Below are 18,147 nucleotides of genomic sequence, written 5' to 3'. Positions count from 1 at the left end.
AGTTCTTAGCCATGTTATCCAATGGGAGGTGGATAACATGGCTAAGAGCATTTGCTCGATAATGCATGAATATCGCTGACTTTTCAGCGATATTCATGCATTGCGGCAGTTTTTTATCGCATTTGCGATAAACCTTGCTAATACCAAGGTTTATCTGCGATAAAAATCGCCGATTTGCGGCGATAATTTTTGTCTCTAAACAAGTTAGAGACAAAAATGATCGCTAGTTGTTGGTAATATGCCCCTAAATCTCTTAAAATGACAAACTACATTTTAACACTAACACATTATTGGAAACGTTATTAACAACAACGATATTATTAACAGCTATATTATTTACCTACAAAAATGATATTTTTGACAATTATATTTCTGCATCACAATATTTTTGTATCACAATACTTTGTTTCCGATAAATCTGTCTCTAGATATAAAAAAACAAAATGTTTACCAAACACAGTCCTCAGCAGATGTTTTTGATTAACCTATATTTTGACCTCAATGGTTAAATCCTTCCTCCATGATCCTTTATGTTGTACAAAGCTGTTTTAAAACAACTTAGTGAGGGAGACAATATCAACTCAATTGGGCTGGATTCCCATGGGCATGTGTGCATATGTATTGGTATTTCTGTGCAGAAACAAACAGCTCTAAATTGCACATAGTGGCATTGTTTCCATTAGCTTGCTACAATTGTGGCAGCAATTGTAAGTGAACGTAATGAGTTACTATAGACTATAAAGCACTGGGGAACATTGGTGCATAGGATGATGTTTTGCAAGGTTGCAGGTGAGTGGAGCACAAAAAAACACATAAGGTGATGGACGGAATGTTGCACATTTGCAAAACATTCACCCCTAGTGACGGATCTGGGTTTAATCTTCGTTAATTTGCTCACCATGCCACCCCAGTTCAGACATGGCCATATGCAAATCAGTCTTGACCCTGTGCCTCATGGGAATAGTCCAGCCCGAACTGCCAAGTCATGTCTTCCCTGGACCGGAATCAAAGTGGAGCACAAAAGCCAACATAAGAATATTTTTACTAAAGAACGTTTGCTAACATCAAGAGTTTCATTGCCATGGACCCGCTCCCCTATTGCGAATTTAACACCAGCACATGAAGAACAAGTAATGGAAAAGCCAATAGGTCTCGACTTTGAAACATTTTGGCTCTGCCAGTTCCTGTTGTTCATGCTCTACAGCATTGGCAAAAATGCTGAAGTGGTACAGCATGAACAAAAGATGGGTAAAAAAGGAGTCATGATGCTAGCAATTGATCATGAAGTAAGCGTGCATGCACCATGTCGCATCAGTGTGATGGGGCACAATTTTTTTTAATTTACTGATCCAAGATGGATCAGTCAATTAAAAAAAATAATAATGAAGTAGCATTGAAAAAAAAAGGAAATTGAAAATTTGCTTCTTGGCCCTCCAAAAACAAATAAAGTGAAAAATAGGCACAGCAGCTGGAGGGGGCACCGGAGGAATGAGTTGGGGTAGCGGTCGGAGGGACACACACGAGGGAGGGAGCACCAAGGAACTTGGATGAGAAGAGAATAAGGGAGCAAAGGGAGAAAAACACAGGTGAGAGCAATATGGAGCATGGGGATGGAGAAGCACAGGGACGAGAGAGAGTAACTTGGTGTGCAGGGTAAAGGGACATAGATGACAGAGAGCAACAAGTAGTGATGGGGGATAAACACGTGAGGGAAAGAGCTGGAAAAGATATGCACTGTCATAGGGAGCTTAAGCAAAAAGAACAAAAGGCTACTAAAAGTGAGCAGTGGAAGGACACACGTAAAGAGGATATGCTCCATGGAAGGGCAAACACAAGATGGAAACGACAAGCCATCAAATAAGAAGAAAACAAAGGAAACCAATGGTAAGTGATGGGCAGGCATTAAGCTCACTGTAATTTCTTGGTAAGCCAACAATATGTATTTTGCAACCAGTTTGTACAGTCTGGTAGGCGCGACCTAAAAATGGAAAGGGATATGAAGTAATTTGGTAATGATCAGTCTTACTTAAAAAATAATTTAAAATATTGATTGAGTGTTGACTTTCCTGTTAATATGGGCCTTTCCAGGAAACCAAGCAAGGCTGATCCTACCCCCAGAGGTCTTGCTTTTTGGTGGCAGTACATCAGCCTATAAAAGAAACGACTTAACTTCAAATATTTTCTTTTTTCTTTGTAAAATCTGTGGCCATACGAGAGACAAAGTCGAAAAAAATACAAGAAGTAAAATGGACGAAGCCAAATGTTGACTATTGAACATTTGGGAACCAACAGACTTGGGTATTAAAGAAAGGACATTGGTGACGCTAGGTCAGATGGTCGTAAAAAGAAATATAGCAAGGAAATGGGGGGGCACAAGATGTTCCAAAAGTGCTGGATTGGATAAACGACATGGATTGGTGTATTTTCAGCGAGAAAACAGTATATGGGTCCAGGTGTTGCCAGAAAAAAATGGATGCAAATATGGGATAAATGGAATGCACACAGGGGGGATATCTGTGTACTGCCTAGATTACCGTTGCAATTTTCTCCTGATGAACCAGAAGTCTGAAATGCAGGAGCAACCTAGCCAAGGGAGATGTTATTTACAGAAATTGCCCATGTGTTCCATGTCAAGGATTACTGTGACTTAAAGTCTGTACTACTTGTGAAATCTGTATGGTTGTTTGTTGTATTCAATAAAAAGAATGTTTAAAAATAAGAATTAAAATGGATGCTTTACATTTCTGTCGTATCCCTAATGTGTCGGAGTTTCCATGGCATTGGTAAGGTTTGGGGCAGCACTTGCCAGCGATCGTTTGTGAAGTCGAGTACTGCACTACAAGTAAGCTCTGTCTCAGTACACTCACGGATCTCCGTGTGATGAGCGCAGAAAGAATCTACATGAATAAAACATTCTCTCAATACAAAAACGTAAACTTACAGTATTATAGCATGAAAACTAATTTGAGGAGGGTGTGAAACATTGAAATAATAAAATGTTCAGTGGTTTACTGGAGAAAAAAAGTCCAAATGAGTAAAAGCTTTCAAATAAGCCAAAGGTGTGATTGTAAAATGCATTTACACTTACAATAGCATTCATTCCTTGCTTGTGAGCTGTGAGGAAAAGACTTCCAAACAAAAGTAAATGTCCAACCTTCTCAAAGAAGGCAGCAAAGGATTGAAGGAATAATGAGATTCAGTGGCAGGCACGTGCTGAACTGTGGTAATTCCAAGTCTTGCAATCGACACTTACATGTACCTATACTAATCATTGAGCACACTATACGTGCATGAAACTATACTATACGTTACTATACTATCCATGCATGTTACAATACTATATGTTACTGTATACTATCTGTGCATGGAAATTTCCTATACGCTACATATACTACATGTGCATAAAACTGTAATTCACACTACATATGCTATAGGTGCATGTAACTATACTGTACATTACTATGCTATCCATTCATGTAACTATACTATACATTACTGTATACTATCGGTGCATGTAACTATACTATCTGTGTGATGCAGTGCCCATGAGCTCAGGACGATGTTGGCACTACAAGCATAGAATGCCAATTAATGGGTCATCGCAATGCTCTTCTTGCTTCAAGGCTTCAAGGCATTGCCAATAACACTGTTTGCCCCTTCTTAACAGGATCCTGAGCACTGGGCCTCTATTCTTGGTGTCATAGCACTAATTCTATGTGGTGCCTCTTTGCACCATGACTGTCCAAACATGACTAATGGACGGAAGGACTTGCAGGCTAAATGGGCATTTTGTCTTGAGGGTGAGCTATAAACTAAGGATAACGTTTCTTATGGGGGTTGCTCTGTTCTTTAGTTCATGAGGCCTCTCTCATCTTGTGACTCTGGAGCAACCTGCAGTGTAAAACTCACTAAATTATATTTGTCTTCAATCAGGTTTCAAATGGCCAACTTCACTTTAATATATATTTTTTTAAGGGACACATTTATATGGGCTGATTGGGCTGTGGGGGTTCTTTTTTATTTAAAAAAAAATACTTTAATCTTAACTCACACATCACAAAATAGAAAATCCTAGAAGGTGGAAAATTATTTTAAAATGGCTTTGGGAAAGAGAAATGTCTCTTATTGAAAGATGGTTCAAGATATTACACATACAAACACACACACATACAATGATATTCTATGTTTAGGAATATTAATGAAGATACCTCGATGGGGAACGTGTGTGAGAGTCAGAGAAGCAACTAGAGCCATATTTCGGGGGGGGGGGGGCTAAGAAAGAATTTCGGGTGGGGCTAGTTCTTACAGCAGTACGCAGAGTGGAGATACAGGGGCTCTAAAAAGGGATGAAATAACAACAAAGCCTCATTAACAAGCAAATGGTCTTTTAAAGACCTGTGACGTACTCGGGTGTGGCTGTGTTTGTGCCCAGGAAGGTGTCTCAGCCGGTCTGACACACCGACAGGGGGTGGGAGCTGAAGCCCTTTGAGCCCAATGGGCGTTGCACACCTGGAGAGAACCCAGAGATGGCTACATGTTACACATTACTGTTATGTAGTTTTATATTACATCTTTGTGTTGGGTAGTTAGCTTGCAAACCCTGTTTAAAATGTTTAGGTTTTATATACTTGCATGAATGCATTTTTGATATAACAATGGGCAATGGTGAGGGACTTCGAATTTATGTGATACAATGGCTGCAGGGTTTACCACATAATTATAGGTTTACCACAGTTGCCATATCATTTTTACTACCTATTCTTTAGAGTTAACAAAGAATGTTGTTTCTAGCTAATATATAATGTGCCACTTAAATTGCAATTTTTTAGACATAAATTGGATAACCTTGTTGCATAGTGTGGTCCTCCAAGCCAAATACTCTCAATATCCTTTACAATGTAAAGCTCCGCAGAGTGCCTTGGGGGATATCATTATGATGGTGAATATTCCATGGCAATCCCCGTGAAATATGGGTACGTATACTACAGCATTATTTGTAATAAAAGCACCTAATATGTAGTATATTAGTACTGAGGGACATTAAAGCTGTGAATTCTTTGTGAACTCCATCTAACCCCAGACATGTATAATCCTAATTGGAACCAAGGAGAGAGTCACCCTCCTCGCAACTTCCCCAAACCGACAGTTGTGTAAAAGACAGAGACAGTATCTAAGGCCAGAATGCGACGCAGATCATGCCTCTAGGTAAGCAAGGGCTTGTAATTAAGAGTTGCTGCCACCAACAAGCAAGATGAGACATGTCATGCACTCACTCTCTTCTACTTTGATGTTGTGGGGGCTGTTATTAACTTGAGACTGCATTAATATAACTGCATCTACAATGGCCTTCCAGCTGCATGGCTCAATCAGTTGCAGATGGCCCAGAATGTCTCACTCAAACTGGTCTCAGAGTTGGGTAGAAGCGATCATGGTACAGTAGCAGCTCTAAAGCCCTTCGCTGGTTACCAGTTATAAGATGGAATCCTATTCAAACTTGACTCCTGGAGGTATACATGTATACACTGCTGTTGGATGAATACATGTACTTGGCCCATCTTTATCTATCCAGCAGAATTTCCCTCCATTGTGACATAAAAAAAATCTCAGGATAAATTGTTTTTGAAAGTCCCACAAGTCAACCTTAAAATTAAGGGTTCAGAGCTTTTTCTGCCCCAGGGCCATCTACCTGATTGATTGATTGAGACCATATGTAAAGCGCTCACAGCTACTTCAGTAAGAAGTGTTGTGACGCTCTGAGGAGAGTGACAGTGACTATCAACTTGGTCAGTAAGATCTGGAACTCTCTCAGAGAATTGCTAGAATATCCATCCAACTTGACTTGCTTTAAGAAGGCTCTAAAACACATATTTTGGTGTTACGGACCCACATAAGACCCGCACAAGGAGTCTCCTTTGTAAAAGTGCAAATGTGAGAAGTGGCCTGATAGGTAGGCAGGATTCAAGCAGCAAGAGATACCACATTCAATCACAATATGGAATGACCTGACCCCTTATGAGAAAGGAGAAAATCCTGTCATGAAATCCTTGTTTAGTGCATTTTAAAGCTCTTCTGTTTTGTGCATTCATTTAGTAAGGCATTGGAGTGCTGTAGATAGTTGTGGTAATAGGGAGAAGAAGCAGTGCAATGTATGAGCCCTGCTTACTTTTTCCTACAAGGAGAGATCTCTTTCGATGACAAAGTCCTTACATTATGTTCCGGCGGCATAAGAAGCTCCTTCTGCTTACCACGGGGCATTGTGTATACATCACAGCGACCAGTCAGCGAGCCAGGCCGAACTCATCAGGGCGCACTTGAAAACCTTTAACCAATCAATACCTCGCTTCTCTCAGCCAATGTTTTCTTAAGTATTTTTATTATAGAAATGAGAATGGCTGAGATGTGACTTTATATGCAGTGTGTGCTACAGAGGAGAATTCCATCCGTGTTGTCAGAGCGGAAAATGTTTGAGCACTGCGTGGAAGACTTAGAAATGTTACTATCCAGTGCTACCATGTCCACTCCTCGTGAACTGGATGTGCACGACTGAGGTACAGGACATGGACCCCCATCATCTCAGCGAATAATGTCTTACTGCTACAGACACTCCTCGGATATGCTGTGTCACTTCTGGTGACGCTGGTGGTAATTCGCCCACTCCTGCCTGTGACGTTCTGTATTCAGACACCTAATAGTGGCCTTGATGTTGCAGTTTTATTTTGGAAGACTTAACTGCCTGGGCACAACAACGGCAAGAAACAGGGCCCCAAGGCACAATGATGTCATCTTGTGTAAATGGTAGTAGAGCTCTGATGCCTAACAGGGCCTGGTTCATGCTGCAGTAAATTGAAAAATAAATACAGAAATACATTCCATAATTCCCACGTGGAAGCACCCTGACTGCAAACAAGAGCTATTCTTACACCCAATATTATGTCACGGTTAACACTTCAAACACTTCACATATAATATGAATGCAAAGGCTTTGCCTCATCCAGTACAGCCACCAAGATTTCAACTTATACATTCCTGCGCTCATGTGATGTTTTGGCAGGCAAAGCACAGATTACACTGTCATTTTTTAACACCTTATATCTATGGTCCTATCCCCCGCGTCTTTCAATTAAAATGCCCCAAAGACAAAACAGTTACCGAACGAAACGATGCCAGCCCTTCTACTATAGTGAAACCAAAGCGCCATCAAATATTTGCCCAGATGTGCGGCATAGTCAAAGAGGAAATCTTAATTGTGCATTTAGCTCACCAAATGAACAAGTCCACTTTTATGTCAGAGCGTGCCTAACCCACGTCATTTCCTAACTGTTAGCGAGTTGCACTACGTAAGCAGGTCTGCGTCGGGTTTCTTTCTGGTCTCCTGCATGAGAGTAGTATCCCTTTCAATCGTTAGTACAGAAATGGCTCTAGATGGGGAAATTCTTCTGGCAAACAATCTTTGGGGCGGTTCGCAGATTCCATACATCATCAAGGGTTTCAAGTCAAATGATCTTTATTCGGATTGTAAAACATCCATAAAAGTACACATAAAATCCAACAATAATATAAAACACAGATTCCGTCCCACTTATTACAAACTCATAACGGTATACAATTTTATCATGTGCAAAAGTACAAGGGTTTCTTTTCTGGCCGGATAGGGGATGTGGGGGAAGGATTCTGTTCGCCATGAACTGGAGACCGCAGTTGGCTGCAATGACACATCTTAATTGGGGCGTGTCTGCTTTCGGTGACGTCACCGCGCGTTCTGCATGTATTACCAGTCAGAGAGGCAAAGCTCATCGAAGTGCACTACAACAAAACGCTCAACAGATCGCTTCCTTCGGAGAATATGTTTTCAAAAATGAGTATCATAAAACTGAGACTAGCCTAGTTGTGACTTAACATGCAGTGTGGGCAACAGAGGAGAATTGACTCTGTCTGAGCACTGCTTGGAAGACTCAGAAATGTTCCTTTTCCACGTGCTGCCGAGTCCGCTGCACGTGCCCTCGGTCTTGGATGTTTATATGTAGTCCTAAAGGCGCGCGCGGCCCAGGAACTCGGTGTGGGATCTATATTGTGCGGTTCCAGGTTCAGCACTGGAATAAGGGCTCAGCTATGAAGCCCTTTTATTAGAGTTTACCAGAAGGCGACATACAAACCTTAAGAATCGAAAACCGCCGAATATATAATAGCGGGAGAAATCCTGCACACAGAATTGCAAACATCTTGCAATTCACGGACGGCAGTAAATGTCGGGGGGCTGCCGGACAAGAGAGGGGTTTTAAGGGTGCTGCCAGATACAGACTGCAGGGCCAACATTGCCTTTTGTTTCGTAAAGCGGCGCGGCGAATGCTGCGAGATATCATTATGTCTCACTTTGGGGTACAACGCATGTTCTGTGTCCAATGTGACTGCGAGTAGAAGTCGTCGCTCAACTTTCAGCTTTTCGAAACTAACCACAAACACTTCTGAAAGGATCACTGCAAGGGCTTTTTTAGGTCCATCCAAGAAACGGCTGAAGCTACCTCATCAGATTCATCTAATTGAAAAAAAAATCTAAACAGAAAAAAAAATCTAAAAAGAAACGTGTGTGTGTGTGTGTGTGTGTGTGTGTGTGTGTGTGTGTGTATGTATATATATATATATATATATATATATATATATATATATATATATATATATATATATATATATATATATATATATATATGTAGAGGATATGATCCCAGAACTTCATTATCAGAATGTTATCTCAAAAAAATATTGAGTCCTAAGAACGTTTGCAAATGTATTGCCTCATTGGAGTTAATGATAGAAAATCTGCACCCAATGACACAATATGTTTGTGCACAATAGTTAGAACATGCTATTTATGGCAGAGGAGATTTCTGGCAACAATATTCTGACATACTACCATACATCGGAGTGCTTCCGGCCAGCCCTCTTCAGCCATTGGTTCGTTCAACTGTCATTCACCTTTTGCATTCATTTACCATATAATATTGCATGTGGCAATGGGTCAGGCACTTTAGCGGCTGACTCTGTCGCACCGTGGAGGCCCTTTGCTTGATCACTTGCACACGTCTGTCTAAGAAGAGGTGCACTTCAGTATGGTTGGAGGTGTGATGGTGGGTGGAATTTATGTGGCTGTGTTTTGTTTGTTCCCCTTACTTCCTCCTTTTTTTTCTTTTTTAGTCACCCTTGTTTAATTAAACGATGTCTTCAGTTTGCATTCATTCAAAGCCAAAAGCACATTTTCTTTCTGCCAATATGAACCATATTTTCCTGTGATGTGCTTTAAAACTACGATGGATTGATTTATTTACTTGTTCCATATATACTTGCGTGTTAGGAAGCACCCGTATTATTCAGTGAAAATCATATATTTTGGGTAATTTTTTATTTAAATTTTATTGAATGCTTATGTCTGCCACATTTTGGCGCAAGACGTTTTCTTTTTTTTTTCTTTTTGTTGTATATTCATACAATACTTATTTAAAAAAGACCACCAGCTTGCCAACTGAGACCCTCTAGTTGTGTCAATACTTGTTTTAATTTGCAGCACTAAATCCCAGTTATTTAGTCACTTTCTACATAGACTACTTACATATTATTTCTTCTTAATTTATATATTTTGCTACGTAGAACAAGGGCTGGCTTAACCATGACAATAATTCACAATACATTGATCAATACACTTGTGACAGTCTGCATACTATTTGTTTTTCTGTTCCATTATGACAGAGGTGGCAGTATCTGGTCTGGGGGCCTAATTGTCAGAAGTGTAGTTTTGCTTTGGTTCTGGCTTTTCCAACTGAAAATATTGTGTGATCCTGGTAACATCACTATCTCTGTGTGTTTCATTTTCCTCATCCACAACAAAATCACTTAGGAAGTAAACACATGATCAAGCATTTCCTTGAAAGGGGTACTGTAAGCGAAGCATTTCCCTTAATTTAGAATGCAGTTTGACCTGGTCTGCTGAGATAGTCATCTTTACCATGGCGCTGCTACTAAAAGAATCAATTCAAATTACAACATTTCATTTGTCAATCCATATTTTTCAGAGAAACACAAATATGTCTCTTTTTTAGCTGCCTGTCAAACTTCACAAATTAATGCACCAACATGCAATTCTGTTTCTGAACCATCAATGCACTTAAATCAAGAAAGTCTTTGAAGAGCATTAATATTTGATGTCTATCCGCAATTAATTTTTGGTTAAAAATGTACAGCACTTACTTTAAACATCAATTAAAAATAGGCCTTTGTCTTATGATTGTTACTTTCTCCTTCCCAGTACTATAATCTTGGGCGTATGTGAATGACAAACTTGCTTTAAACCCCCTTTGCAACACACACGTTTATTTTCACATCCAATGCCAAAGGCCAGTCCCATTTTCAAAAACGAAAGAGATGCAAGCAAAACCCACAGACTAAAATTAAAATATTCGTGTATTTTCTCTCTCACTTACAAAGTGACCAAACCTGACAGTATGTCATCAGTATAAATCGTTTTTATCTTAAAAAGAGAACACTTTTGCTTGCACCTTAAGTGACGTAGCACCGTGGTCCTCACTAAGACAAAAATACGGAGTGAAAGGGAAAAATGGAACCTAGTTAGATCCTTGAAAATATGATTGTCCAGTTCCAAACAGAATTCAAGTCATTCATTCTGGATACAAAACTATGAGCCGTTTTCCACACATCTTGTAGACAGCCCAGCCTTTACTGCAGTAAGAAGCATATGGTCCTGACTAAAAGTGAAGAGAAATTAGACATCATGTTTTTCAGCCAAAAGAAAAGCCACAGAAAAGGAAATGACAGCCTTGAACAGCAACCTGTATAAGCACAAATAAGCCACAAAATTAAACAGATTTGGTCAGCTGGGTGTCTGTTAGCCGTAAATGCTGACTCGTTTTGGAATCAGACAACTGAGTCATGTGCAAAATGTTAAATCTAACAGCTTCCCAACAAGCAATGAAACCCTCCCTGTTCAGAAACGAATGCCTCTCTCTGAAACCATCGTTCGTGAGACATTGAATCTGGTAGGTTTTTAAGCACTTTACAAATGTCCAAAGATGTACAAACGTCATCAATGAATTCAGGAGTTAATAAACACTAATGCAGGCCGTGCACTTACACTGCACATACCATTCTCAAAGTTTGATGCGCTGTGCACATAATCTATTTAACTAGAATAATGAGGCCTGTTTTGACCTTTAAATGTTGAGATTTCTTCTTCAAAACTTAAAGAGGAGATCTGAACAATTGCCAAAAGTATTGGCTGTGTATCCAGTGAACCTTATTTATATTACCAGCTCCCACAATTGAACCAGTTACTAGAATGTTAGCTACCAGTCCCCTGGACAAGTTTGTTTCATGACTGAAACGTATAAATGTGTGAGCCCTACTGGAGAGATATAAACATAGTGGGAACGGAAAGAAAGAGCCGCAAGAACAACAGCATGGAAGCGTACGTCACTGTTCAGTGCAACTTCCTCCAGAAATGTGGCAATAGATATTTCAATCACCAAAAAAGGCTTTCAAATGATCAGATTGATAAATGTTGCTGATCTCCAAGTCTATTGAGCTCAGCATTTGGCCATTGTCTCAAAATCTTATCAAGTTGTTCTAGTTCATGGTGACCTGCTCTCCCTCCCAAAGACCACCCACTAACCAGGCATTCCATACTCAGACTTGCCCCACTTCTAACTCATTCACTGTTAGCTCTAAAATAGCATATCACAGTAATGGAGACAAACATTTAATATAATGTGCAGTGCAACAGATAGTCACCATACAAATCACAGTAATGGAGATAATGAATTTAATGTGCGGTGCAACAGACACTCGCCATAAAAAAAAAAACACGTTAGGCATTGAAAGCATCCCAGAACCAAAGCACACTCAATAGATGTGGGTAAGGAAGTTCTCAAAGGGGAAACAAAACATCTGTGCATTGCTACAAATTGAAAATGACAACCCTCCTGAATGTGGCTTTGTGTCTCAGAGGCAAAAATGCCTCAAAAGTATCTACCAACAATCGGCGTGATGTAGTGGAATTTGGGTACCTAGACACTGTGCTTAGTTGAGGCAGTGCAAGAAGTCAAATCAAGGCATCCCTTAGGAGAAGTAATGCTATTAGGGAGGAGACAATCCCTTGTGTATGGGGATGTAAAGGTACAGCAGATAAGAAACAGCCTCGTGAGATTTTACACACACTTATGGTGGCAGGAATAACATCACTTCTGCTTTGATACATTGTTGAATCCCAGGGGGGACGTAAGTGGGACCGTCGGGTCTAATGATCAGGATTTGGATTTTGCGCATCCTGCTCGAAATTACCCTCATACTTTCTGTGTCTTCCTCGAGTGCTGTTGCTCTTTTGTCTGTCTGCTATCAAAATGGTCTGATGCATGGTCCGCATCCCCCCCCACGCTGCACTGTACAATAAACTACAAAACGGAGGTACTTCGCTGCACACAGAAGTGACACTTGCTACAAGAAAAGAACCAGCGATCATGTATCATGAATCCAGAATTACAGGGTCAGGATCCGCAAAAAGCCCTTACAACAGCGTAAAATGTCCAAGCGTGCTAGATATCTGCAGTCCAAAGTGTAAGGTGGCTGTAGGGGAAACGACGTTCAGCTTCAAGCTCTATGGGAAAGACATTGAAAATGTAAATACTCAAAGTCTATTTTTACGAATATTAATAAACATTTGCAATGCTTTCCCCACGGCCTCTACAACTCTTAACTTACACCTATTTCAAGCATGCTTGAAGGTGCAATGACTTTGGAAAGTACGTCAAACACACCAGTGTGTTTGAGGTGTGGGAGGAATGGACCTCTTGACATAGGAACTGCTTTCATTTGAAAAAGAGGAAAAACATAAAAGGTAATTGTACATTTAGCCTGACAAGAGGCCTGAAAACGTCCTGCTTCCCAATCAATCAACAGGCAGTGAGTTACAACTGACAGGCATACATTAGTGAAATAAAGATGGTAGTAGTTTACCAAGGAACAGAACTGGGGGCACTAATATTATCAAAAAATTATAAAACAGTGCAAATTGTAGGTGTCGTCCAGCACTATCTTCCAAATGTGTATGAACTGGCCCTAAAACCTAGGTGGGGTTAGGCTCCCACAGAACATGTGGGGACCCTCCACAAGCATCCAGCTATAGGTCTTGATGACATTAGGTATCAATAGTATCCTAAGTGCATTGGGACAAAGCACATTTTCAGACCCACATACCACAGTTGTATGACCCCACGCAAACAAATCGGCCTTCTAAAGAGGTGCACTTCAGAATTCATTCCACGTCTGGTCAAATCTCCTCTAGCTCAGAAACCAAAATCTCCATACTTGGACCTCTGATTGCCTTTGACTGGTTTAACTGAAAACAATGTGCCAGCATAGTACAAGGAATCAACTTTCCAAGTCCCCGAGATACCGCAGAAAACTGTTCAAAGCCAGATTGTTTTACATTTTTCACTAAAGCGCACCTGTGTGGGTCAGAGCCAAGCACGAACAGATGATCTACGTTAGTATGCACTCTATAAGAATTATCAGTCTAATTTCACCTAATCACTCGCATGTCTTCACTGGTTAGCTGCATCTCACAAATCGATCTCACACGTGGCACAGAATGTATCATTGTTCAATGCTCTGAATGCGACCATGGGGAGGTTGCCATCTCATTACTCATAAGGGAAACCGCCTAGGAACACTCTGGCTTTGAATCCAGAAGATCTAGGTTCTAATTTAGACTTCTCTACTTGCAAGCACTGTGTATTCCTAGGCCAACTAGGTTATCTCCCTGTGCGTCACTTAACATCTGTCCAAACTGGAAAAGTTTACAAAGGAGCAAAGGCGTTAGGTAGTGAAATTGCACAAGTAACGTAAAAGGGACACTAAAATGTAGGAAGCAGCTGCAGTATTTATGTTTCGTCAATGTGCTCAAGAATAAACTGAAAAAGATACAAATGTCAAGAAACATACCACAGTGAAAACGGCATTTTGAAAAAGCAGCCCCAGATGCGCACACTCTGAAGCTACTCTATTTACCACCACATAAAAGGGAACAAGACATTTAATTAGCAATCTGGATTACTCTTCACAAACATCAATTTTCCAGCACATCCCCACACATCTGACATTAGCTCGTGTATAATGCAACACAAAGACGTTTTGTTTTAATCTAAGGAGCAGTGAATTCAATTTGCTTCGCAACTCCATTCCCAAAACTGCTCACTTATTAATTCAGGAACTGTTCAATGTTTTTCTTTCCACTGTCAGTTACTTCTAGCCATAGCTTAGAGTTATTTCAGTGTCCATCGCATAACCGTTTTGTACTATATGAATTGACAAAATATGGAAACGCAGCATTTTTTCTTTTTTGAGTGTATGTGAGGGGGTGGCAGCAAAAGGGATGATAGAAGATTTACAGGCATGTTGTATTAGCACTGGGTCACAGAATCTTCCCTTCCGGGTATGGACAAACTATATATACATCAAAAACAGCAAAGGGCTGTCCAGGAGTCCTAACGTGGCCACTCTGGAGTAAGGGTTTGCGCGCTGCTGCTCCCCCGTGACATGCGGCTATGGATCTGTCACTACGATGTTTTAGTTACACCAGGCGCCTGTGGTGTTTTAAGGAATTCATTCATCTCTGGAAGTGAGCTCCCTGGAATCCAGCAGCTGTGCTTTGTACACTCACCCTCCCCGCCCCCGCGCCGAAAGCAAGGGTGGGTCACCATGAACGTGATAGAGACCCTGCTACGGTCTGACGTCTTCCACTAAATACAAACGCCCACAGCCCCTCGATGATGGGTATCACAGCGCTAGCTTGCAAGAAAACCTGTATCCGCTGGGAGTAGCTCGCCACCAAGGTGTCACAGTCTCATGAACCCGGTAGTTGCCTGTAAGGCAGCGGTCTGGGTCCCTTCGCACTCGTTGCTGGTCAGAGAATGACAATCACAAAGAGGAAAATAAAACCTTGCCTTTGTTCAAGGGGGCTGTGTGTACACAGTCCACACTGCAACTGCGCATGATGTAAACAAGGCTGGCGCTTTCCGAAATACCTAAACATTTCTCAAGAAATCCCCTGAACTCTCTCAGTGGCCGTTTTTATCTTTACAAAAAAACGAGAGCAATCTTTAAAACACCAAGGTGAAAGAGGCGTCGGGGGAGGCAGCCCTGATGCTTTTCTCTCCTCCGACGACTGTGCAGTGAGGCAGCAAGAGGCTCCGAACGGCGCACGTAGTTATTTGGGAAGCGCAGTACACCCTTTATTTATTCAGCTCAGTTTCCAAAACACAATGACGCGTGCGCACGAGGGGTCCGAGATTTGCTTTTTTTGGCAATCTCTGGGTCTTGCGTTTTAACCAAACTCTGCATTCAAGTTTCTGTTGCTTTGTTTTGGGAGTGACATAAGCTTGCTGTCGCCACTCTGCAGGCTGAAAAGGAGCAGTCGACTGCCCTTCTGCGCGCAGCCGAGCGCCGGCGGTTCTAAGAGCGCACAAGGCACTTCACGCAAAGCACAGGCAGGCATAGGGGATGTCGGAGAGCCGGGCTGGCTGGCACCTACCTGGGTAGAAGTCTTTGGACTTGGAGAGCTTGATGGTGGCCCCCGTCTCCTTCTGCAGCTGCACTATAGTCTGTCCTCCTTTCCCAATGATGGACCCAGCAGCATAACTCGGGATGAGCACCTTGAGGAAATACTGTCCATCTTCTAAATAAAACAAACAACAGGTACCGAGGGTTAGCGGCATCCGGCAAGAGTGGCTTCACCCCAGTCCACCCCAGACGCGCACCCTGCAGTGCCACCAATCATACAGAAATGCACAGAAATAGAGACAAATCCACCCGATGTGTGCTATCATCACATGTCTATACCCTCTAAAATGACTGTAAGCATAAAGAAAATAAACGCAAAATCGTGAGGTTGCAGTAGTAAAAGGACAGTATATAAATGATGACATATCATTGCTGTACAAACGCGCTGCAATCGCAGTGATAGTCCATACAAAATCCTGCATTCCTAACGCAACCCCCCAAAACGCATGCATGTGAAGCAGCAGAACCCTCGCAAAAATGACAGATTGACCAGTGACCGCGTGAAAAATGCACCCAGCTTGGATTGCTATATGACAGTTGGAGGCATTTTGCAATTTGTAAAAATCAAAAATTAAGCCAGAGAGTTGCAGAGGCTTTCCTCGAGCGTACAACATATCCGCGTCTGGAAAAATCCCAAAACCGGGTCCTTAAAATCTTCTATTCTAGGCGTCAAGCGATTGCCAAAAAAAGATTTCGGGACAATGCGGAATCAGTTGCAGGAGTAATCCGGGCGTGCAGTCGTGAAATCTTCTCAGACGGCAGCGATCTCCTCTAAGCTCGTCAAAGGCACGATCTAACTCTCCCTTTTTCATTATCAAACACCTTAATTGCAATACACTTTAAAAGATGACAAGCTACACATTCCTATTTCCACCCACCTTGGTTCACCATAGCCCCCACCCGGCTCAAGAACTACTAGGACTGGGAAAAAGAAAATGCAAATAGTGACCTGAAAATGGTCCAAAACTTACCCCTCCCCTTGCGAAGGGGTGGAGGTGGTGGGGGAGAGAAAAAAACGTTAGTGTGGGGGAGGGGGGAAAAGAAACATTCACATCTTATAATAAAACGGCAGCAAGATTATATCACGTGCTTCCGAAATGAAAAGCAAAAGAAATCAATGTAACTAACTTTGTATAATCTCAACATGTTCCAGAAAATAAATATCCCTGTACAGTTTATGATAAAAGTGCAGGTCCATCTGAGGTGCTGGAGAAGGTGGTTACAACACATCCAAACCAGCTGTGGCCAGCAACCCAGTGAGAGAGCTTGCAAATCCCGAGCAAGTAAATTCACCTCTGCATCGGTGCATTGTTAGGGCTCCAATACGGGGGACGGGAGATGTGGGACTGTTATAACTCATCTCCGGGAAGCCAGCCCCCACCCCCTCCCCACTCCCAGCCTCCCCCCCGAAAATAGAAATAAAATGTTTTAATTCGACTTCTCTCTTTCCGGGCAAAGGAGTAGGTAAGTACGGAGCCGGTTGTGTTAATAAGACAGCAGGAGGATGCAATGTTTGGGGCGAGAAGTGATGCAAAGAGCAGGGTTTGCACATTGGCTCCCGCCGTATCTGACAACTCCAGCCCTGTGCTCCCCCCACCTCTTCCGACATGCAGCGCATTCATCTTCCACCACTGGACCTGCACCAGTCCGTCAGCACGTGCTCTCTGGGGTAGGGGGCGAAGAGTTGGACCCTGCACCCCCACAGAGACCGGCGAACCCCAGAAGCTCGGATCCAGGGTGAGCTCCTGGCCAGAGGTTATTTTGCCTTTTATTAGAGGGGTAGGGGGGGGGGGGGGGCAGGGGTGTGAGGGTGGCCATTTTGCCGGGGCTGTCAGTGTGTTGGGTGGGGGGCAGCCCCCTGGGGTGCTGATCTCGCCGGCTCACTCGCCCTGCTGGCCCCCAGTAGGTACGCACCGCCCGTGTTGGTCCTCTTAGTGCTCCCCGCCTCGGAGGGCGCCTCCAGTGGCCTCTTCCTGGAGTCGGGAGGGTCCAGGTCGATGGGCACCCCCCCGCCGCTGTGGGTGCCGTTCTGCTGGATGGGAGCCGCCGCCATCATGTTTGCTTTGAGCAGAGACTGACAGAGGGAGAGACTGGAGGAACCAGAGGAGGAGGATAATTCTCATGTACAGCCCCCACCCCTCCCTGCTCTACAGTGACGCGGGGCAGAGGAAGAGAAGGTAAATAGAGGACCCGACCCCCCAGCACCCACCGGCACCCCGAGCTCCAGAGACGGGCGCCCTGGCACCCCTGATCGCGTACCGAAAGCTGCCTTACCCCCCTCGCCCCTCCCCTCTCGGATGTACAGTGAAGCCGGGCAGAGAGAAGAAATGCTGTGCAGAACACCAGCCCAGCGCCCGCCCGCACCACCGATACCCTCAGCCCTGGCATCTACACGGGTGTAGAGAGGGGCCTCGGTCCGAGCGCCCCTCCCCCTCTGCTCTCCAGTGAAGCTGGGCAGAGGGAGAGAAGGAAAGCCCCTTAGGAGAAGGCACGCACAGTGGAGCCGGGGCACCCTATCAACTCCACAGA

At 42.9% G+C, this 18,147-nt stretch overlaps 1 protein-coding gene across 6 annotated transcripts in view; it reads right to left on the bottom strand.

The window, feature by feature from the left end:
* NOVA1 (NOVA alternative splicing regulator 1) overlaps positions 1-17,803 on the bottom strand; it is a 471,408-nt gene extending 453,605 nt beyond the window's left edge. Inside the window, exons 1-2 of one of the 6 annotated variants that reach the window (XM_086936992.1) lie at positions 17,533-17,803; positions 15,590-15,733 (exon numbers count right to left, since the gene is read on the bottom strand). In XM_086936992.1, coding sequence (XP_086793118.1) covers positions 15,590-15,733; positions 17,533-17,674 — 286 coding nt within the window. In that variant the 5' untranslated portion in view covers positions 17,675-17,803. The other 5 variants (XM_086936993.1, XM_086936995.1, XM_086936996.1 and 2 more) reach the window with 5 other exon arrangements.
* Between the last annotated feature and the right edge of the window lie 344 nt (positions 17,804-18,147).

The sequence above is a fragment of the Lissotriton vulgaris genome, chromosome 9 (assembly GCF_964263255.1).
Source record: "Lissotriton vulgaris chromosome 9, aLisVul1.2, whole genome shotgun sequence".
In the NCBI taxonomy this organism is placed as follows: Eukaryota; Metazoa; Chordata; class Amphibia; order Caudata; family Salamandridae; genus Lissotriton; species Lissotriton vulgaris.
The sequence above is the reverse complement of the archived record's forward strand: the minus strand, read 5'-3'. Positions and strand labels throughout refer to the sequence as shown.